The following is a 23,053-nucleotide window of genomic DNA, read 5'->3' on the forward strand; positions in this document are numbered from 1 at the left end:
TATAAAGTCTCAAAATTAAGAACACAGTAATAGGAAAAGAGGTATTAACTGGCCTCATTTTCTAGCAAGGGAGAATGGCCACCAGTACTCCCCGCCCCACTTGGTTTGGACTTTGATAACCTTAAAAACAAAATTCCTGAAAGTACACTAATATTCTAAGAAATATACTGAAAATGGAGCCAGTAGAAACACTTAAAAATCTCTTTGCTTAATAAGTCAATTTATTAGGTCAGGATTCTGAAACCTAAATGGATTCCCAGCCTAAGTCTGCCAATGAAGCCAGCTGATGGCACTATGAGCTTAGCCTTTCTGAATCAGCCACGATGGTGGGTAAAATTAATCACTTTCCTCATTAGCAGTCCCACCAGCTCACCTTTCAACTCAAATCTTCTAACTAGCATTCACCAATAATGTGTCCATTTCTGACATATTTAACCCAATACTAAGAAAACTAAGGAGCATATAAGGCATTATAAATAGTTAAAGGGAAATGGGTGGAATAAAAATAAAATTGGTCAGGATTTCGAACTGACACTAAATAGAGCAAGGTCGGCCAGGCGGGTGGCTGATGCCTGCAATCTCAGCACTTTGGAAGGCCAAGGCAGGCGGATAGCTTGAGCTCAGGAGTTCAAAACCAGCCTGGGCAATATGGTGAAATCCCATCTCTACAAAAAATTAAAAAAATTAGCCGGGTGTGGTGATGTGCACCTGTAGTCCCAGCTACTCAGGAGGTTGGGGCAGGAGGATCGCTTGAGCCCAGGAGGCAGGATCATGAACCAAGATCACGCCACTGCACTCTAGCCTGGGCAACAGAGTGAGACTGTTTCATACATACATACATACATACATACATACATATATACATAGAGTAAGAATGTATACATACATACATACATACATACATACATAAATACATAGAGTAAAACCCCTACACTAAATAACTCCAGAAGTATCTCAGAGTTAATGAAGTGGGAATCTAACCTACAAATTCAGTTCAACAATTGAAAGAATGTAGCCAAACACTTCTAAAAGTCATATTCTTAGTGATGATTAAGTCTAACTTTAGAAAGATGTTCAAACAACTACTAAAGCTACAGGTTCTTATTAAATTCAAAGTGATCCTACAATAATGAATCGTGTGTATCTGCAAGTTTCTCAAGAGGTAGGCAGTTTCAGAGAGCCAAAAATAGGTAAACAGAGGAGTTCCTTGACCATTAAAATAAGAAATATTTCTTCACTGCCTTTCCATTCCCAGATACCTGATTTTGACCTAGTAAAGCCACACAAGAATGAGGCCAGGGATCACAGAGCATACAGAGAGGAGCTGAATTCATTTCCCACTTTGAGTCCCACTTTCTTGACCAAGAAAGATACTATAAAATTTTCTGAGTGACTCATCTAGTTCCTTATATCAAATTCACAATAACAAGTAATATCTGTTAAAACAGAATCCCAATATCAAACATGCTGCTTCATAAATATCTTCCTATTTATGTATTATTCAGAAAATACACTAATTAAAATCTATTTTCAAGTTTATTACCATGTATACAAAACTTCCAAGACTCTGAACTAAGACTCTGTGTATATGTAAATGCATGTTTTAATAATGATAACCTACTCATTTTATTTCTAAATTGAACTTATAGTATGTGTATTTCTCATCTCTGTAAAGTACATAAATGTACTATAGTTTACATGACGATTAAACCAAGAATGAGGTTGTGTTTATTTTTAAATTGATTCTCCACTGGAAAAAAGAAGACACAGAAAAAAGTCTCAAATCTTAGCCACTCATTCCTGCCTTTATTTGACACCCCCGGCCTCTTACTGCACTGCCCAACCCATTTTATCTATTTCCCCAAACTTAAAACTTAGCAAAGTCTGACTGAAGTTGATCACTACTCCACTAGATAGGGTTCTATATGTAGCTGCTGTGGTTCTGATGATAAAGTACAGTTCTTAGTTTTAGCACAAGAATACATAAAATGTTAAAGAGCTATTACTCACAAAAATGTACAACTTTTAAAAAATAGTGAGATGTGTAGTAGCAGCTTTGACTCTCACTGTGGACTTAGGCTGCTCAAAATAGGTTCATAAACCTCTTATGGTTTTTATTCAGGTAAAGCTTCTTAGGTCTATTTAAATAGCCTAAGATTGCTTACAACTGCTCTACTCCACAAAATACACCAAGTGTATAATCATCATCAGGCCTTGGCTATCAGAAATCAGAATTCCCTCTTAGGAATCCATGGACAAAATGACAAGGAGGTAGAAAACCAAATGAAAGAAATATACACTAATTTCCATGACATTTATACATGTTTGAATGATACAGAATTATTCTTACCTGGGAGGTTACCATCAGTTTCATCAGCACTAGGAAAACTAGCAACACTTGTAGAATCCGAGAGGTCCAAAAGTTTAGCACGCAATTGCTCAATATCACTCTCTTTGCTGGCCAACTGCATCTGAAGCTCATTCCTATGTGCACATTCTTCTACCAATTGCTAATTTTGAAAAGTATCAAGATAATATAATCAAGCTAGAACAATTTCCAACATTATTAATTGAAATATGATAATTTAAATTGCTAATACTAAAAATGTACAGTAAACTTCATGAATGTTTGCTACCACAGATTTTGATACACTACAGAAATGTCAAGTTCTTTCTCAGTAATACATTGCTCGGACAAATTCCTTTTCTCCTTGCCTTAAAAAGAGTTTTTGTTTTTGTTTTCAACCATAAGCCATCAAAACAAAAAAGTTACAACAAAAGAAAATGCTTTTCTGGCTCCAAACGAAGTAGCTTTAAAGGTATAGAAAACTTCAGAAAACCCTAACTGATGGAGCTAAAAAGCTTAGATCTAAGTGCCCGAGACCAGGTTCTCAATTTTGTTCTATTAACAAGCCAAGGGGTATCAAAAAATTAAGCTTGTTATTTTGATTTCAAAAAAGTGAGTCTTGACTAGAGAAAATAAATAAGCTACAATACTTCAAAACCTCTACCCCAATTATAGTTAATATTATAACAGCCATATCCCAATTTCAGTCTGAAACCAAACAGGCAGAACCCTTGATTGTTCCCAATCTAAACAAGATAAATAGATAACAAGTATATACAGAAATAATTTAAGAAAATAATCCTTCACACTCATATCCATACACACACAGAAACCTTACCGCTTGCATGTCATTCAGTTCCTTCTGATGTTTCACTACCATCTGGTTGAATTTCTCTCTCTCTTGGTTGAGTTCCAGTTGCAGCTTTCGATTTTCCTTTTCTTTCTTTCTCAAATCTTGTGTATTAGCTTTCTTTCTATCAATTTTAAAATCTTTTCGATTCATTATTTCTGCCAACTTGTTAACAGCCTATTAAAATATTATTAATAAAGATCAATAGTGTAGTCATCCAATTTAATACTAAAATGTATTTTTTTCTTCAAAATCAGGAAGCAGGACTTTTTGTGTGTATGAAAATTAGGACAACTTCATGATGGTTGAGACATGATAACTGGTAGCACAAGTAACTAACACTGACTTATCACACTACTTAAATGTAAGAACCAGGAGCCTTTCTTTGGTTAACTTTACAACCCAGTACTGAATCAAGAGTTTGCTAATCCTACTCTGATGTTGGGTACTAGCAAATAAAGCTTCTATGCCTTGGCCACATACTCTTAACTTCTACAACTATACAATATTACTAGGCAAGTTAGCTTTCTTAACTGAAATCCTATTTCTTTTTTTTTTTTTGAGACTGAGTCTTGCTCTGTTGCCCAGGATGGCATGCAGTGGCATGATCTTTGCTCACTGCAACCTCTGCCTCCTGGGTTCAAGCAATTCTTGTGCCTCAGCCACCTGACTAGCTGGTATTACTGGAGCGCACCACCACGCCCGGCTAATTTTTGTATTTTTAGTAGAGACTGGGGTTTTGATGTCAGCCAGGCTGCTCTCGAACTCCTGGCCTTAAGTGTTGGCCTCAGCCTCCTAAAGTGTTGGGATTACAGGCATGAGCCACCGCGCCTGGCCTTGAAATTCTATTTCACAAATAAGTTTTTTATAGTTAGCGGGGAGAGAATTTATTTGTTCTGATGAAAAGCTTGAACCTTATAAGCCTTGGTTTTAGGAAAAAGTGCATAAAGAGCAATGATTAACTCAAAAATGAACATGTGGAAAAGATCGAAAGCATGTATACCTGTGTTTTAAGGGTTCGTTCAGTGTTGATATTCTTTTCAAAGGCAGCCTTAAGATTACTGATCTCCTCCTCCTTCTCCAGTTTATATTCTGTCAACAAATTATTTTAAATGTTATTGTATGGTATTAATTTCTGCATTTCAAACTAACAATGTCTTTAATTATCCAAATAAGTATACATTACATAGTACTTTCAGTAACTTCATTAAGATAATTCTTAAGGCTACAGAAGTTACTTAATATATGAAAACAGGTATCTTAGAAACCTAACACAACATAGGTAAAGATAAATCACTGAATTTGATTTAACATGATTTTTTAAAAATTCTACATACCTTCCTCTGCCTTCTTCATTTTCTCTGTTAGCTCTTCATTCTCTCTTCTTAATATTTCAATATCTTTGGTTAGCATGCTGTTTGCTTCTTCAAGCTAAACAAAGCACACAAAAGTTTAAGCTCCAGCCTCTTTGCTATTCTCATATTTCAGGCAATAACCTTTAAATATACTGCTAGATAAAGACAGGTCAGACACTGCTGAACTACAGCAAATGTCTGGTTTCCAGCTTAAAATATGTAAATATAATTACATCAAAAATATTTAAAAGTAGTTAACAGCATCCAAAAACTATTTCATTGTATGCATATAGATATATGTATGAACAAAAGGGGGGCATATGTAATGGCAAGATAACTAGATTGCAAACTAAGAAATTTGTATTTAGTTCTAGCTCTGCGATTAACCTAGTATGTGACCCCAAGCAAGTCATACTTTTTCTGGACTTCAATATCTTTATCTGAATATTGATGATGAAAACGATAATAAAAACATTTATTTATAGATTACTTTTAGTAATATATAATCATTACTTGTTATATGTTATATTAATCATTCTATGTTTACTGTCTTATTTAATCCTCATAACAATCATGTGGAAGAGATATTACTATTTCTATTTTATAGATGAGAAATCTGAGGCTTAGAGAAGTTAAAGCCAACTTTGCCAAGACCATATAACTTCTTAGGGGCAAAACTGGAACCCAGAGTGACTGATAGTGGCTTTACAAGAAAAATCTAACTCCTCTTTTTAGTCCCATGATTCTATATAGATTACAGTATAAACCTCAGGAATAGGTAATTGTTTGGAGTATTGGTTTTCTTATAATGGATTTATATATTATCCCAAGAATTCTTCATTCCCAAATGGTTTCTCCGTATTTCACAGAATTCTGGCCCATAAAATCAGTTGCAATGTATTAAGAGAACAACAAATGAATTTAAGCTAAGCCATTACTTCATATGAAATATAACTAATAAGATCTACAGCCAGAAAAACAGCCCAATATTGCATTGGTTCTGTGCCTATACAAACAAAAGCCCAATATCTTGAACAAGAATTTCAATAATTAACAAATGTTTGGTATTATACAAACTATTTTATACATGAGTACAGAATGACCACTATATATTAACACAGAAGTAAATACACTTGCACACACACTTACCCTAATACTTCAAGATGTGACCTATTGTGATTTAAATAAATTTTATATAACTTACCTGACTATCACACTTACCCGACTAACAGTGTGATCTTTATCTGTAATCTCTTGTCTATTTCTTGAAGCAGCTTTCTTGCTTTCTTGCGTCAATTCAAAATACTGTTCTTCCAGAAGGCCTCGCGCCAACTGCTCAGACTCAGCTTTTGTTTCTGCTAGATCCAACTGAGTAGCAAGAGTTTCTCTGCAACAATTTTTTAAGAGAAACTGATGTAAACAAATGCAGTTCATTCTTCCAACTTAATCATATTCTTAAAAACACAATTAACTTTAAATGATAAAAAGAATTATTTTATTGCTTAAAATAAATTTAAATCCATTGCAAACTTTCTATAAAAGTAATGAATTTAACCTCTCACATGTTGAAAAATTATAAAAGAACTATTTAGTTTTCTATCTCATATTGTGCTTAACTAAAAAAGGTAATAAAGCAACAGCAAATAGTCTGCTTTTGAAAAGAAATTTCTTGTGGATTTGGAATGGAAGGCAGCATGGCATAGTGGAAAAGTCATTGACTTGTTAATCAGCAGGCTAGACCCAGAACTTTATCTCTGTTTTATCATTAACTAATTGAGTAGAGACACTGGGCAAGTCCCTTACACTTCCTGCAGTTCAGTTTCATCAAATCTGTAAAATGAGATGGTTAAACTAGTCCCTTCCAGCTCCGAAATTAAATGAGATTATGAAAACTTATAAGAGATTTGCAAATCACTACAAACTAATCTGAGAATGCTCCCTGGAAATGATACTAAAACATTTCAGAACTGACATTCAGACCAAGACAACTCCAGTTTGCCTACTCTTCTCAAAGAGCCTCTCTTGGATAAGCTCTCTTAGTCACTACTGTATTCCCTGAACAGAGTAGGTGCTCAATAAATATGTTCTGAATGAGTGACTTCCACCTCCTATTTTCTAGTGAGTATTACAATTCAAACTTTCTGCCTGAAGCCTCAAGAGGGAGACATATAGTAAACACACACACACACACACACACACACACACACAGAGAGAGAAAATTCATTAATTCACCCAACAGCTATTTACTTGAAGGTTTACTAAGTACTACACTATGTTTACTATGCATCACGCTGTTCTAGGAATTAAGAGATACAGCAGGCCGGAAGCAGTGGCTCACCCCCATAATCCCAGCACTTTGGGAGGCTGAGGCGGGCAGATCATGAGGTCAGGAGTTGGAGACCAGTCTGCCAACGTAGTGAAACCCCATCTCTACTAAAAATACAAAAAATTAGCCAGGTGTGGTGGTATGTGCCTGTAATCCCAGCTACTTGGGAGGCTGAGGTGACAGTGCGAGACTCCGTCTCAAAAATAAATAAATAGACACAGCAGTAACAAAGTTCCTGCCCTCAGGGAGCATGCATTAGTGGGGCCGTACAGGCTGTTTAAAAAATGAACAAGTGCTATATAGTATGCCACAGAGAATAATACAAGATAAAATATGGAAAGTTATGAATATGATCACTTTTATTACAGGTTGATCAAGGAGGCCTCTCTGCTAAGACAACAGTAGAAGAAAAGTAGGGGGAAGAGAACAACAGATACTGTAAGGCTTTCCAAGGCAATACAAGGACTTTGACTTTTATTCTGGTACTCTGGTGTTTTAGAAAGATCATTCTGGCTGCTGTATTAAGAACAGACAGTAGGCGGACAATGGCAGAAGCTGGGATACCAGTTAGGAGACTACTGAAATAATCAAGATTGGAGATGATGGCAGTTTGGACCAGGTCAGTAAATGGTACAAGTGGTGAGAAGTGATTAGAGTCTATACATAATTTTTAGTTAACACTGGGAAAATTTGTTGGTGGACTGCATTTAGAGTGTAAGAAAAAAAGAAGAGTCTAGGATGACTAAATTTTTCATTTAAACAACTAGGAATAACAGAATTGTTCAGTACTGAAATGAGGAAGACAGGAAGGAGCAGTTCGCAAGGTGAGGGAATCAGGAAGTTTTTCTGGACACGTTAAATGTGGGGTGCTTAACACTCAAGCAGAGATGTCAATTAGACAGCTGGATACGTAAGTCTGGAATTCAAGGGAGGATGTACTTGGACTCTGACACCATTTAAAGCCACAAGGCTGGATGAGAACAAGTAGGGAGTAATCCCTTGAGCACTCCAAACTTTTAAGGGTCTCAGCAATTAGAATGGAAAAAGGAACAAAGGAGGCTGAGAAAGAGTAGCCAGTTCAATAAGGAAAATACAGCATGTGGTGTCACAGAAGCCAAATGAAGACATTTTCTCAAGAGAGTAATCAACTAAGTCAAATGCTGCTATGAAATAAGGTGAGAACTGAGAAGTCGCTATTAGGAAGACCCCACTGACCTTGAGAAGAGTTGTTTTGTTAGCATGATGAATGCAAAAGTATGACTGGAGTGAGCTCAAGAGAGAATGGAAGAAGACGGTGAAAGATACCTGGTATGTTACTTTTCAAGTAAGTTGGCTATAAAAAAAAGAAAAGTGGGATGGTGGCTACCATGTAGATAATGTAGTTAAAAGACGCAGTTTCGCTCTTGTTGCCCAGGCTGGAGTGCAATGGTGTGATCTTGGCTCACTGCAAACTCCGCCTCCTGGGTTGAAGCAATTCCCCTGCCTCAGCCTCCCAAGTAGTTGGGATTAGAGGCATGTGCCACCACGCCCGGCTAATTTTGTATTTTTAGTACAGATGGGGTTTCTCCATTTTGGTCAGGCTGGTCTTGAACTCTCGACCTCAGGGAATCCGCCTGCCTTGGCCTCCCAAAGTGCTGGGATTACAGGCGTGAACCACCACGCCCGGTGTAAGAGGGTTGTTTTTAGAGGAGATATCTAAATATGTTTACATAACAATGATAATGACTACAAAAAGGTAAAAATTGATGTAGAAAAGATAAGAGAATTGTTGGAATCATAATTTTTTTTGGAGACTCAGTCTCTGTCGCCCAGGCTGGAGTGCAATGGCGCAATCTCGGCACACTGCAATCTTCACCTCCCAGGTTCAAGCGATTCTCCTGCCTCAGCCTCCCAAGCAGCTGGGACTACAGGCATGTGCCACCATGCCCGGCTAATTTTTGCATTTTTAGTAGAGACGGGGTTTCACCATGTTAGCCAGGCTGGTAGCGAACTCTTGACCCAAGTGATCCACCCACCTGGGCCTCCCCAATTGCTGGGATTACGGGCATGAGTCACCACACCCGGCCAAGTCATATTCTTAAGTAGGCAGGAAGAGATAGGATCGAGGGACTAGCATTAGATAAGAGCGTTAGCTCATGATGTCCATTTACATCATCAGAAGGAAGGCAGGGTTTATAGGTACTATTCTCTACTTAGAAGCTGTTCTCACCAAGATAATGAGTAGTCTTCAAAATAAATACAATGGACAATTTATAACTTTTTTGTGACCTTTCTCAATATTTGGCACTTTTTTTTTTTTTTTGAGACGGAGTCTCGCTCTGTCACCCAGGCTGGAGTGCAGTGGTGTGATCTCGGCTCACTGCAAGCTCCGCCTCCCGGGTTCACACCATTCTCCTGCCTCAGCCTCCCGAGTAGCTGGGACTACAGGCGCCCGCCCGTAATTTTTTGTATTTTTAGTAGAGACGGGGTTTCTCCATGTTAGCCAGGATGGTCTCGATCTCCTGACCTCGTGATCCCCCCGCCTCAGCCTCCCAAAGTGCTGGGATTACAGGCGTGAGCCACCGTGCCCAGCAATATTTGGCACTTTTAATCACTTTCTCTTTCTTGAAATATCCTCCTCCCCCAGTTTTTGTGATACTCTACTCTGATGCAGACAAGTTAGTAGCTATGGTGGTGAAAGAGAATAGATGTTCTCTTCTGATTTTTAGGAAGCAAGGCCATTAGCTAAGTACAAGAATAAGGAAAAGCTGGAGATCTGAGTAGACACGAGATGTGAAATAATTTTCTTAGGAGAGTAGTAGAGTTAGTACTTTAGGAAAAGAAAGGAAATGCTGCCAGTGCCAAATCTAAGAATATTGGGAGTGGTTCTGCTAGCTACTATAATACAGGGCTTCAGGTTCATGACATGTTCTTATCTGGAGTTTCTGCTTTGTGTTAAGATAAAAGTATCTGTGTTATACTTTAAAACACCAGAAAACCTATTTAATCCAGAATATATTTCTATCCCTGGTTATGCTACTGTGCAAGAGAAAAAGCAAGAAAGAATTAGATGGTTCAGGGTAAAATTACCTGCATCTATACATTCATCCAGACTTCCTTTACAACTCTCCATAATGAAAGACTGTCTTTACTAATATTTAAGGTCAATCTCTCACCCTTATTCTCCTACCTCTTAAAAGAATTCAATCATCAATAAGTCCATATTCTTCTGGATTAGAAGATTATAAAGAGTGGCTTTGTTCTTGTTTACAGGTATATTTCAAATGCCTAGAAAATTCTCTGGCCCATAGAGTGCGCTCAGAAATTTTATTTATTTGAATGAATAGATGTGGGGCTGTTCCTACTCTGATCTCCTTCCCATGATCCATTTAAATATGCTCAAGTTTACACTACTGTTAAAAAGAAAGTGCTCTCCTTCACATTCTCCTCTAGCTACTGCTACATCCCCTTGCCATAACAGCCAAGTCTCCTGAATTGTTTAACAAACACTTGCTGAGCATCACAATGCTGCAGTTACAATTGTAGACGCTAGACATACAGCAATGAATTGAACCTAAGAATGAAACATCTGAAAATTCCTCCTGCCATAGAGCTTTGTTTCTAGCGGAAAAACAAAAACAATAAATACAACAGGTAAGAAAGTTATATATTAGGAGGGAATAAGTGCTGCAGAGAAAAATAAAATAGGGAAGGATGAACTGGGCACCAAGGTAGTGGGGTGGGGATGTTTGCAATTTAAAAAGCATATTCAGGGAAGGCCTTCTCAAATGATGTGGACCTGGAGAAGGGCCAAGGAGCAAGCCACGTAGATACTTGGAGGAAACTGTTCCAGGCAGAGAGAAGAGCAATGTACATACCTGGAAGTAGGAGAGTGACTAATTGGTTTGTTGAATAGAAATAAGGCTAATCAGGCTGTTAGATATACTCTGTCTCTTGTTTTACCCTTTCCATTCAGTCTCAATCTACTTTAATACCTATTCTCATCTCTATTTAGAAGCTGTTCTCACCAAGATAAGGAATAACCTTCAATATAAATACAATGGACAATTTATGACTGTTTTTCTTGACCTTTGTGGGTATGTGGCACTTTTTGAAATTTATTTTAATTTTTATTTATTTATTCTTTTTTTGAGACAGTCTCACTCTGTTGCCCAGGATGGAGTGCAGTGGCACCATCTAGGCTCACTGCAAGCTCCACCTCCCAGGTTCACGCCATTCTCCTGCCTCAGCCTCCCGAGTAGCTGGGACTACAGGCACCTGCCACCACGCCCGGCTAATTTTTTTGTATTTTCAGTAGAGACGGGGTTTCACCCTGTTAGCCAGGATGGTCTCAATCTCCTGATATTGTGATCCGCCTGCCTCGGCCTCCCAAAGTGCTGGGATTACAGGCGTGAGCCACCATGCCTGGCCAATATGTGGCACTTTTAATCACTTTCTCTTTCTTGAAATATTCTCTTACCCCAGCTTTTGTGATATCCTGCTCTGATCTTCTCTTACACTGTTGGTAGCTTATTGGTTTCCCTTCCTTTGCCCATTCCTTAAAAGTCTAGGAGCTAGTAGTCTTTCCTCAGCCTTTGCATCTTCTGATCCTATACTATGGGTTACAATTTGCTACCTGAGAGGACCAAATGAGTCTACAACAGTGCCCCCTGCATCTATATATTCATCCAGACTTCCTTTACAACTCTCCATAATGAAAGACTGTCTTTAATAATATTTAAGGTCAATCTCTCACCCTTATTCTCCTACCTCTTAAAAGAATTCAATAATCAATAATTCCATATTCTTCTGGATTATAAGATTATAAAGAGTGGCTTTGTTCTTGTTCACACAGGTATATTTCAAATGCCTAGAAAATTGTCTGGAGGGATCCAGACACACATACACAAACATACACCTAAAAGAGTTTTGGGTCAGCCTTTTACATAAAAATTCAGATTCTTGGTTTCTCTTGAAAAATCAGAAGATCTTGACATACTGGGCCAGTGTTATCATGTGGTAACAAATGGCTGGAACTGAGAAGGCGAGATCTTCAGTTTGTTATAATCCTTACAACTTACATAACGAATATATCTGCACTTAGACCCCACTAATTACAGCCTAGTTACACCTATAGCATCACAGGCTCATGAGTTTATAAACTCTGAGATACACAATCACCTTAACAGATCTCTATATTAGTGGTTTCTGTATGCAAAGACTATCAAATCAGCTTCAAGTTCTTATCTTTTATCTGCATTCTAAAGCAATAAGCCCAAATACAGTGGTATCCATTTCTGTTTGGACATCCCATAGGCACCTCAAACTCAATAGGCCTGAAATTAAAATAATCTTCTCTCCTCTCATCTCACAATTTTGGCATTCCTTAGCTCAGGGACCAGCACTACCATCAACTCAACAGCTCTGGTCAGAAACTTGAGAGTCAGCCTGAAAATTATCCTAACCTTTACCCCTATGCCTCCAAATCTACAAATCCTACTTCTTTTACTTCCTACTTCGTTTTATGCACTTGCCTCCTACTGCCAACTTCCACTATAATTTTACATCTAAGTTTTTCCAGCGGTTATATAATTGGGCTCCCTGCATCCACCCAGCTTTCCCTTACTTCAATTCATTCTCCACTCCTTAGAGTGAGTTTTCTAAAATACTTATCAGTCACTAGCTTAGAATTTTCATTTATTTATTCAATATTTATTGAATACTTATTCTCTGAAAGTCCCTGATTGGAGTGCTGGGAATAGACAATAGACAACAATAGAAGAAACAAAAGTCCCCACTTTTCAATATTTTAAACTCTTCAGCATGATACACAAGGTCCTTTGTAATCTGACTCAGTTTTCTCTCTCCAGCCTTATCTGTCACGAACTAACCATTTGCTATTCCTCAGATCACAGATTGGCTTCTGCCTATATTGTCCCTTGTTCCCCACATCCCATTCCCTGGCTAATTCTACTTTCCATCGGTTGTGATCTCTGTTAGGAAATGTTCTCTGAATCCCACATGGTAAGATGAGGTATCCTTTGGCATAGCCACTATACCTTGATTATATCTCTCCTAACTTGATTCTGAAGCACCTGAAGAATCATAACTTACTAATAATTGGATAGCTGCACAAAGCACAGTACTTATAGCACAATAGTGGTGATCCATATATTTGTCTTAAATAGATGAATAGATGAAAAAGAGAAAATATATCAACTCTGAAACAATATAGTATGGAGTGAATATTTGGCACTTTTAATCACTTTCTCTTTCTGTTCCTCAGATCACTGATTGGCTTCTGCCTAAACTGTCCCCTTCACAGTGAATGCATACACCTGGGATTGCATATTGCACTGTGAATACCATACAAATGGTAGGTAACAGACTAGATTCTACAATATGACTATATCAGAGAATAACCAGGAAATGCAGCTTTGTGTCTACCTTAGCTTCCAGTTAATTAGGTTACCTAAACTATGATACTTGGCCACCGAATTAGTATGTTTATACCCGCTGTGATGCTAAAATTTAAGATAATATACAGCTCTGCAACAAACTATTGTCAATTTTGGACCTTAAATATTTTAATCAATATAATCAACTCGATTAAGGCAACTTAATTGCAAAAAGATGCAATTATACTTAATTTGTAATCAAGTCAACAAAGTTAAACAACAAAAAGTCTAAGTTTATTTATAAAACTAGTAAAAATAAAAGTTATGTATTCCAACAAAAAAAAAATGAAGAATGATAAAAGTGAGTATCTCCAGTTTGCAACACCTAATGTATTAAGGATCTAACATTGAATGCCATAGTGGTTAACAACAGAAATAGGCAACCAGAAAGTACAAGGCTATATATGAATTAGTCTTCTTCCTCCTAAAAATCAGATTTGAATCTGATTAAGCTTCTAAATCAGAAATGTCCAATAAAACTTTCCAGGATGTCAGAAATGTTCTGTATCTGTACCATCTATTATAATATGGTAGACACTAACTGCATGTGACTACTGAGCACTTGAAATACGACTAGTACATGTGAGGAACTAAGTTTTAATTTTACGTAATTGAATTTAAATTTAAGTAACTACATGTGGCTACTGGCCACCATATTGGGCAGAGGAGCTCTAGATACAACTACTGACTTCCAGGAAACATAAGGGAAATGGGGAATGTTCAACCAACTACAGAAATGCAATCAATAAAATCGCAACTGAGGGAACATCTACAGGACAAAAAAAATCCAGTTTCTTCAACAAATTAGTATTAGGATGGTGATTACTCTTGAGGTGGGGAGGAAAGAAGGCATAATTAGGAGGTGGGATATAGTGGGCTTCTGAAGTGGATAGCAAGGTTCTCTTTCATGGATGATGATGGTTATAATGACATTTGTCATAATTCATAAGAACTGTATTAGTTTTGCTGTTTTCTGTAATTGTTTTTTTCAACAAGTCTTTCAAAGGTGATTAAATGTAAAGAGAATATAACAATGTTCAAAAACTAGTTCTAGTGTCTGTTCTGACATTACCTAGCTATGAGATACTCCGCAGGAGTTACTATCTTGTTGCGCCTGTCAGCTGAATTCTAAAATAAAGCTGTTACACTTGAAATAGCTTTATAAGGTTTTCTCCTTGGAGATGGGGTCTCATTATGTTGCCCAGGCTGGTCTTGAACTCTTGGGCTCAAGTGATCCTCTCACCTTAGCCTCCCAAAATGCTGGTATTACAGGCATGAGCCACCATGCCCGGCCATAACCTGCATAGTAATCCTAAGAAGACCTTAAATACCTTTATCTAACTTAAAATAATGATTTGCAAAGACAGCATGATTTATATATAAATAGATCTTTTAAAATTGATACTAGCCCAGGCATGGTGGCTAATGCCTATAATCCCAGCACTTTGGGAGGCCAAGGTGGACGGAATATGAGGCCAGGAGTTTGAGACCAACCTGACCAACATGGTGAAACCCTGTCTCTACTAAAAACACAAAAATTAGCGGAGCGTGGTGGCGCACACCTATAATCCCAGCTACTCAGGAGGCTGAGGCAGGAGAATCGCTTGAACCCGGGAGGCGGAAGTCGCAGTGAGCCGAGATCATGCCACTGCACTCCAGCCTGAGTGACAGAGCAGGACTCCATCTCAAAAAAAAAAAATTAAAAAAATAAAAATTGCAATACCCCTGAAAACAATTGTCAAACCAACTTTTTGTCAGTTTAATGAATCTCTGCAATTGCTACAGTGTTGATTTATAGCACTGTTTTTTTCACCATAAAGGCAAATTTCAGCCTAATCTGATTTGTTCTGAATTAGCCCAATAAACTGTGTTCTATACCATTCCCACCAGAATAATGGCACATCTATTCACTATCTTAAAACTTAAGAATGCCTGTTGCAGTACTGATTTTTGTTCTAAAGTAAAATGGACATACTTTTCATTTTGTAGTTCCTGTATTTTCTTTAAATTTTCTCTGTTTTTTTCTTCAATTTCTTCTTTAAGTTCCTTTACCTGGGTTTTATAAAGTGTCTGCAAAACAAGTGACAAGAAGAAATAAGTGTTTATGGTGGGTTAAAAACAATTTGGCAGTTTCTTATAAATTTAAAAAATTAACATATGATCCAACAATTCCACTCTTAAGTATTTACCCATGACAAATGCAAATATATGTCAACACCTAATCTTACACATGAATTTCCCTTATGGTTTTATTTATAACAGCTCCAAACTGGAAATGACCCAGACATCCATCAATACATGGGTTAAAAAAAACCAAAAAACAAAACTGTGGTTTTTTTTTTTTTTTTTTTTTTGAGACAAAGTCTCGCTCTGTCGCCCAGGCTGGAGTGCAGTGGCGCGATCTCGGCTCACTGCAAGCTCCGCTTTCCGGGTTCACGCCATTCTCCTGCCTCAGCCTCCCGAGTAGCTGGGAATTACAGGCGCCCGCCACAGCACCCAGCTAATTTTTTGTATTTTTATTAGAGACGGGGTTTCACCGTGGTCTCGATCTCCTGACCTCGTGATCCGCCCGCCTCGGCCTCCCAAAGTGCTGGGATTACAGGCGTGAGCCACCGCGCCCGGCCTAAAACTGTGGTTAATTCATATTACTCAGCAATAAAAAGGAATGAACTACTGATACATACAACATGTAAATCTAAGAAATCTAAAAAATATGCTGAGTGAAAGAAACCACGTGTTAAAGAGTGTATACTGTGAATCCATGTAGATGAAATTCTAGGACAGGTGAAATAATCAATAATCATGGAAAACAATCAGTCATTGTCTGTGTATAGAGATGGGTGGGGAAAATGTAGAGTGAAGGGCCATAAGGGAACTTTTTGCAGTGAAAAAAAAATGTTCCACATGTTGACTGCGGTGGTGGTCACACAGTTGTACATATTTGTCAAAATTTACTAACCAGTACACTTAAAATGGGTATATTATATAGAAATTATAGCTTAATGGCCAGGTGCGGTGGCTCACGCCTGTAATCCCAGCACTTTGGGAGGCCAAGGCGGGCAGATCACAAGGTCAGGAGATTGAGACCATCCTGGCTAACACAGTGAAACCCCGTTTCTACTAAAAATACAAAAAATTAGCTGGGCGTGGTGGCATGCTCCTGTAATCCCAGCTACTCAGGAGGCTGAGGCAGGAGAATCGCTTGAACCCAGGAGTGGGAGGTTGCAGTGAGCCAAGATCATGCCACTGCTCTCCAGCCTGGGCGACAGAGTGAGATTCCATCTCAAAAAAAAAAAAAAAAAAAAAGACATTATAGCTTAATAAAGTGTATTATAGATTTGGGAAGACATTATAAAGAAATTTAACACATACTACTAATTTAAAGGTTAGATCAATTCTTGACTAATGTTAGAAAAATCACTTCTGTTTTGGTGGGTGGGATGTACTGGGTAGTTGAGAGACAGGTAAAGAAATATCCACAAAAGGGCCGGGCGCAGTGGCTCACGCCTGTAATTCCAGCACTTTGGGAGGCCGAGGCGGGCAGATCATGGGGTCAGGAGATCGAAACCATCCTGGTTAACACGGTGAAACCCCGTCTCTACTAAAAATACAAAAAATTAGCCAGGCATGGTGGCGGGCGCCTGTAGTTCCAGCTACTCGGGATGCTGAGGCAGTAGAATGACGTGAACCCGGGAGGCGGAGCTTGCAGTGAGCCGAGATCGTGCCACTGCTCTCCAGCCTGGGCGAGAGGGTGAAACTCCATCTCAAAAAAAAAAAAAAAAAGAAATATCCACAAATAAGATTTATCAAGTATTCTGCTAACATATCTATAATATATGCTTATTTCAGAACAATGGCTCTTACAAAATTCACTAAGCTTTTGCCAACGCCAGTGAAAAATATTTAACACATCAGACTCATATTGTGTTAGTTGCTGAAGTTACAGAGTGAACTTCCAGTTCTGATGTCTATTTCTTTTTAACTACCCTCTTCATTTTAAAAGAAAAAGAGAAGGGAAAGAAATAGCAAGGGCCAGGAAACAGCTGTGGAGAACTACTTTTAACACTTATTTATTACACTAAGAAACAGCACTTTTCTAGGCAAAAAAATACATAAATGTCCATGGGAATGCAAATGAAAGAAGAATAAGGGCTTACTCTAGGTTAAGTATTTATAATTTCTAAAATTAATCTATTTGGCCTTTAGGACTCAGATTCTTATCTCTCTGACTTCAAATACTGAAATTCAAATAAGTAAATCAATGAAGGGATAAAAAGAAAAATAATCTGATTTGAAAACCCAGAAAAAAGACAAATCTTAAAATTTGGTTCATAACAGCTTATTGAATTGAATGCTATTTAATCCAATGCCCACAAGCAATGGAATAAATCAGAACTGAGATAGGGTCAGGTTTTGTACTATTTTCTAGAAGCAAAATCAAGAATCCACAAGAATCACCACAAGTCATTTGACATCCATCCAAACATTTGGAGGCACTGCATGACTGCTCTGTGGAAGCATATGGCAAGAAAGTGTATGGGATGCTACAGATCACTTTGCAGAAGTTAGCAGTAGACACTTTGAATAATTACGTTTAGCAAACGGAAAGAGTTTTCAACAATATTTAAAAGTCTTTCATTTTGTTTATGAGACAGAGTCTTGCTGTCACCCAGGCTGGAGCACAGATGACCTTGGCTTATTATAATGTCCAACTACTGGACTCAAGCAATTCTCCTGCCTCAGCCTCCTCAGTAGCTGAGACTACAGGTGCCTGCCACCACAATCGGCTAATTTTTGTATTTGTAGTAGAGACGGGGTTTCACCATGTTGGCCAGGCTGGTCTTGAACTCCTGACCTCAAGTGATCCACTCGCCTCGGCCTCCCAAAGTGCTGGGATGACAGGTGTGAGCCACCGCACCTGGCCTGAAAAGTTTTACAATTTAAAAACATATACCAATGATAGCCTAATATGCCAAGAAACAAATGGACAAACAAAAAGCAGAAAAGTCACAATGTTTATTAGAAGATGAAGAGTCATTTGAAAAAGAATTATAGTTCACATAAAAGAATCTAAATATCTTGTTTTAAGTCAGGTTTTGAAACAGTGTGTATGTTAAAAATGATTCTCACTTACCGAGAAATATTGCTCAGCTTCAAGCTGATCTTGTAGCTCCCGCATCTGTCCTTCATTTCCTCTATACTGTCTTCAGATGAAAAGAAAAACAAGTGAACAAATGCTCCTACTTATACTAGACTTTATTTTTTCTTAGTTTGTTAAAGTTGCTAATATAAAAAAGTTTACTAAAACAATCTTTATTTTTTAAAAACATACTTCATTATTCATTATTTTACTAATTAACTTGGTCAGGCCACACCAGTTCTATCTTGCTCCTTATAAAATGACACTATGCAAAAGTAGTGAGAACCCTTTTCTACTGATGATCACTTTTTGGAGAATATTAATTGTGGATCTATCCAAAATGAAAAAATAAAATTGATACCATATTTTTGGTAAATTTTTACAGAGAAAAGCAGTCATAGGGAAGAAAATGTCTTGTACAGTAAATAAAAAAAGAGGGGGGCATGAAAAATTTAATAATTCAGTGCTACATACCATAGTACTATATTTAATAAGTAATAATTCAGTACTGCATACTAGATATTATGGCCAATTAAGCACAAGAAAGGGGCTGGTGGAAATGAACCATCAGGTAAGAAGGGAAAGCAAGAACAACAAACTGACAAGGAGGAACGTAGATAGACAACTGCATGTATATAATACATACATAAACACAACTCACATAGGAGCAGAGTCCAAAAGATGGAAACACAATGTAACCCAAAGACACAGATTTTCAATAATTATTTACTGTATAATATGAAAGCCTAGCAGCTAGGCTTGAAAATCTAGCTGCTAGACTTTCATATTAGACAGTAATAGCTTTGTATTCTCAGTATCTCAAAAGGCATGTATGTGGTTGACAGAAAGTCTACACCAATCTCCACTGAATGCTGGGCGAGAGTATTTTTGGAGAAAAAAAATATAAAACACATTTTTGTGAAAATGGTGGCCCTAAAAGAGGAAAAGAATTTCACCAATATAAATCCAATTTTATGAAAACTGACAATTTAATCCAAGAATCACTTTTGTAAATGAAGCTAGCAAGTGATGATATGATAAAATAAATGTGGAGGAAATAAAAACACAGGACTTGGCATAAGATATATCCACTTTTGATATTAAACTTGTGAAGCATATTCTTCGACAAATTGTGAAAGTGTTCCCGATCTTGCTTGTTCTCCATTTCAAATAAGCAGGCATATCACATCCCAAGAGTAACAGAAAAAGAAAAAAGACATTTTTGCATTTTGAGATGAACCAAAGACACAAAACAAAAGGAACAAAGTGTCATGTCTAATTCTAGCCTCTGAAATAAACCTTGAACATCTCCTACAAGGCACTGTGATTTTTGTAATTCTAACCTGAAGAAATGTGATGACTTTTGTGGACATGAAAATCAGATGAGAAAACTGTGGTCTTTCCAAAGCCTGAACTCCCTTGAAAACCTTTGCAAGTAAATTCTTTTACTTCTAAATACTTTTTTTCTTTCTTTCACAAACTCTAAGTACATAATCTGTACATATGTAAAATGTCAAACACACAAGTCAATGATGAACACAAAAAAGAAAGAAATCACAATGTTATTTTAAAGACTTACTTCGTAAGCTGAGCTAACTCAAATTCTAATAATCTCTTTGCTTCCAATAAAGTATTTATTTCCTGTTTCATCTGCTTTTCTAAACCTTTTAAATTGTCTGCCTCAAATGCTTGAGTCTTCAATTCATTTTGTAACAACAGCCGCTTATTTGATTCCTGCTCCAGTTGCAGGGTTAGATTCTTAACCTATGAATGAGAAAAATAATTGGGATCTTAAATCTCTTAAATAATTTATTAGACATTATTTGAAAGACTACTAACCAAATCAAGCACATTATAATTCATGGTACTAGTAGAAAATATTAGTATTTTAAAGAGTCTTCATTGTTCCATGTGTTTATTACTGTAGATTTACTATTAAGTCAAATTAATTTCCAAATTTCAGACATGAGATCTTGTGGAGGGAAAAAAATTCTGGTTCCTTTCTACCCTAATCAGCATGAAAATTCTGTAGTACAAGGTGATTATAAAACTCACTTCTGGGCCAGGCACAGTGGTTCATGTCTGTAATCCCAGCACTCTGGGAGGCTGAGGCAGGTGGATTGCTTGAACCCAGAGTTTGAGACCAGCCTGGTCAACATGGTGAAACCCTGTCTCTACAAAAAAATACAAAAATTGGCCAGGCATGGTGGTACACTCCTGTAGTCCCAGCTACATGGGAGGATCACTTGAGCCTGCGAGTCAGAGGTTGCAGTGAGCTGAGATCACGCCACTGCACTCCAGCCTGAGTGACTCTGTCTCCAAAAAAAAAAAAAAAAGCTATTTCTGGGGGAACATTTGAATGGAGTACTTAAATTTACCTGTTTACGTGCTCTATTCTACAACCCTTCAAAGCTTAACCAAACAAACTGAACGTATGTTTTATTCAACTCAACAAATATTTCTGAAGTGTTTATTAGGTGTTGAGACCAATGAACTCAAAATTCATACAGTGGTTTACAATGGCCTTCATGATCTGTTCTAATTCTATTCCTATCATTGGCCATTCTCTACAATCCAATCATATTCTTCAGATCCTCAAATGCAACAAATTCTCCCTCACCTCACATTTCTTGTACGCACTACTCCTGTTTTATCCTCCTTCATTTATTCATTCTTCAGCTCTCAGATGTCATACTCTTAGCAAGGCCTTCTGTAACTCCCAAATGTGATTAGTAATACACCCCTATAGCATTCAGTACTTTCTTTTTAATTATTTGCAATGCTTGTAGTTACTATTTTAATATCTGTTTTTCCCTCCTGGCTGTAAGTTCCAACAAAGTCAGGACCATACCTATATCTTATTCACTTCAGTAACCCCCAATTCCTAGCACAGAGCCAAATAGGTAGTCAAAAATTATGTTTTTTAAATGACTGAATATTATCTTTCAAATTTTGAACATACATTCCTCCTGCATGCTAGCTTTAATAGGTATCTCTAATTTCTCTTCTTTCTAGTCCATTCTATATACCACTACCAGATTGATTTTTCTAAAAGTGCTTTCACCTATAGCTCCCATGCAAGTTTTATTTTTTATTTTTTAGAGACAGGGTCTCACTCTGATGTCCAGGCTGAGTGCCATGGAGCAATCTTGGCTCACTGCAGCCTCGACCTCCTGAGGTGCAAGGAATCCTCCCACCTCAGCCTCCTGAGTAGCTGGAACTATAGGCATGCGCCACCACACCTAGCTGATTTTTGTATTTGAGATGGGGTTTCACCATGTTGCCTAGGCTGGTTTCAAACTCCTGAGCTTAAGCAATGTGCCATCTTCCCACCTCAGCCTCCCGAAGTGCTGGGATTACAGGTGTCAGCCAACGTGCCTGGCCACCCATGCAAGTTTTAAAGAGTATCGATACTTTGGCCTACAAATTTCTCCCATGACTACTCAACATGTCTTCGTTTTTCCTTCAAAAAGTTAAAGTTCTATCAAGTTCCTTTTTATGCCTTCCTTATGCACCTTCTTATCCAGCCGGTACTCACTTTATTATCCATCTCTTTACTGATAATATTCCCTCTAGCAAGTAAAGCCCTGACTCCAAAACTATTACCTTTTGAAGTCTTACTCAACCTTTAAAATCTAGGTAACATGTTACATCTTCTTGAAAAGGCTTTCCTACTTTCAGTCTTAGAAATAATTTCTAAAGTACATATAGTAACCACCAGGACATACTGTCATTTTATCTGTTTATTAACTGCTTTATAAAATGTATACCCTGTGCTATCAATCTAAGCCAGGAAAGACTGCAGCTAAACACTTTTATTGAAATCTAAGAGCAATGCTCTTTTTTTGGGGATATAAGATGCATTATAATAAAGACTTTTTTTTTTCTTTAAAGCAGATGGTCAGTTTTTTCAGGGAAGGAACTATGACATTTCAATATAGTTGTACTGTCATAGTGAAAAATGGCATAGATCACACAGAGTGAATGTTCAATAACTATTTGAAGAGGAAAATTCTAGGTGCTGGGGTAACCATACAGCAGTGAATATAGACCCATGTCAATTATTTCATTCAAATCTCCTTCATGGTGTTTAAATTATAGATAACTCTTCAGTCATAACTTATATAACCGTTTCTCTTTTAACAGATGAACAAAGTCAGTACTATTTTTCTTACTTCATCCTCCATCCTTTCTTTATTTCCAGTCAAATGTTCTAGTTTCTGCTGAGATTGCTTCAGATCAACGTCTAGCATGGAACACTGTTTCTCAATCTGAACAACCCGATTTTCAGCCTTCTCTCGAGCTTCTCTTTCTTCTTTCAGCTTTTTTTCCGTCTCTGGGAAAGCAAAAAGTTACAAACATACATTTAAAGAAAGAGTACTTTAACACATTTCACTTTATATGGGCTGTAAACTGGTTTCAAATGTCTCTATTGTTTTTATTCTGGGACTTGAATAGAGCTAGTAATTATAGAAATTCTCACATTATGTAAACTATATAGCAGAAATCTCTAAAGAAAAGGAGTTATAAAATATAATACAGTAATAAAATCTTCTAAACCCAGCTCTTGCCCAATGATGAGAGATTAATCGGTACCA

The 23,053-nt window shown here is 37.4% G+C and overlaps 1 protein-coding gene across 3 annotated transcripts in view; it reads right to left on the reverse strand.

The window, feature by feature from the left end:
• ROCK1 (Rho associated coiled-coil containing protein kinase 1) overlaps window positions 1–23,053 on the reverse strand; it is a 160,519-nt gene that overhangs the window by 14,415 nt on the left and 123,051 nt on the right. For all 3 annotated transcript variants that reach the window (XR_008621949.2, XM_008968595.6, XM_003815640.6), the window contains exons 19-27: window positions 22,631–22,791; window positions 20,035–20,219; window positions 18,450–18,519; window positions 15,291–15,385; window positions 5,774–5,939; window positions 4,535–4,628; window positions 4,201–4,289; window positions 3,186–3,374; window positions 2,351–2,510 (exon numbers count right to left, since the gene is read on the reverse strand). Coding sequence is in view for 2 of the 3 variants with exons in the window: in XM_008968595.6 (XP_008966843.3) it covers window positions 2,351–2,510; window positions 3,186–3,374; window positions 4,201–4,289; window positions 4,535–4,628; window positions 5,774–5,939; window positions 15,291–15,385; window positions 18,450–18,519; window positions 20,035–20,219; window positions 22,631–22,791 (1,209 nt within the window). In the remaining variant the exon portion in view is untranslated. The remainder of the gene's footprint in view (window positions 1–2,350; window positions 2,511–3,185; window positions 3,375–4,200; window positions 4,290–4,534; window positions 4,629–5,773; window positions 5,940–15,290; window positions 15,386–18,449; window positions 18,520–20,034; window positions 20,220–22,630; window positions 22,792–23,053) is intronic.

This window comes from Pan paniscus, chromosome 17 (genome assembly GCF_029289425.2).
Source record: "Pan paniscus chromosome 17, NHGRI_mPanPan1-v2.0_pri, whole genome shotgun sequence".
In the NCBI taxonomy this organism is placed as follows: Eukaryota; Metazoa; Chordata; class Mammalia; order Primates; family Hominidae; genus Pan; species Pan paniscus.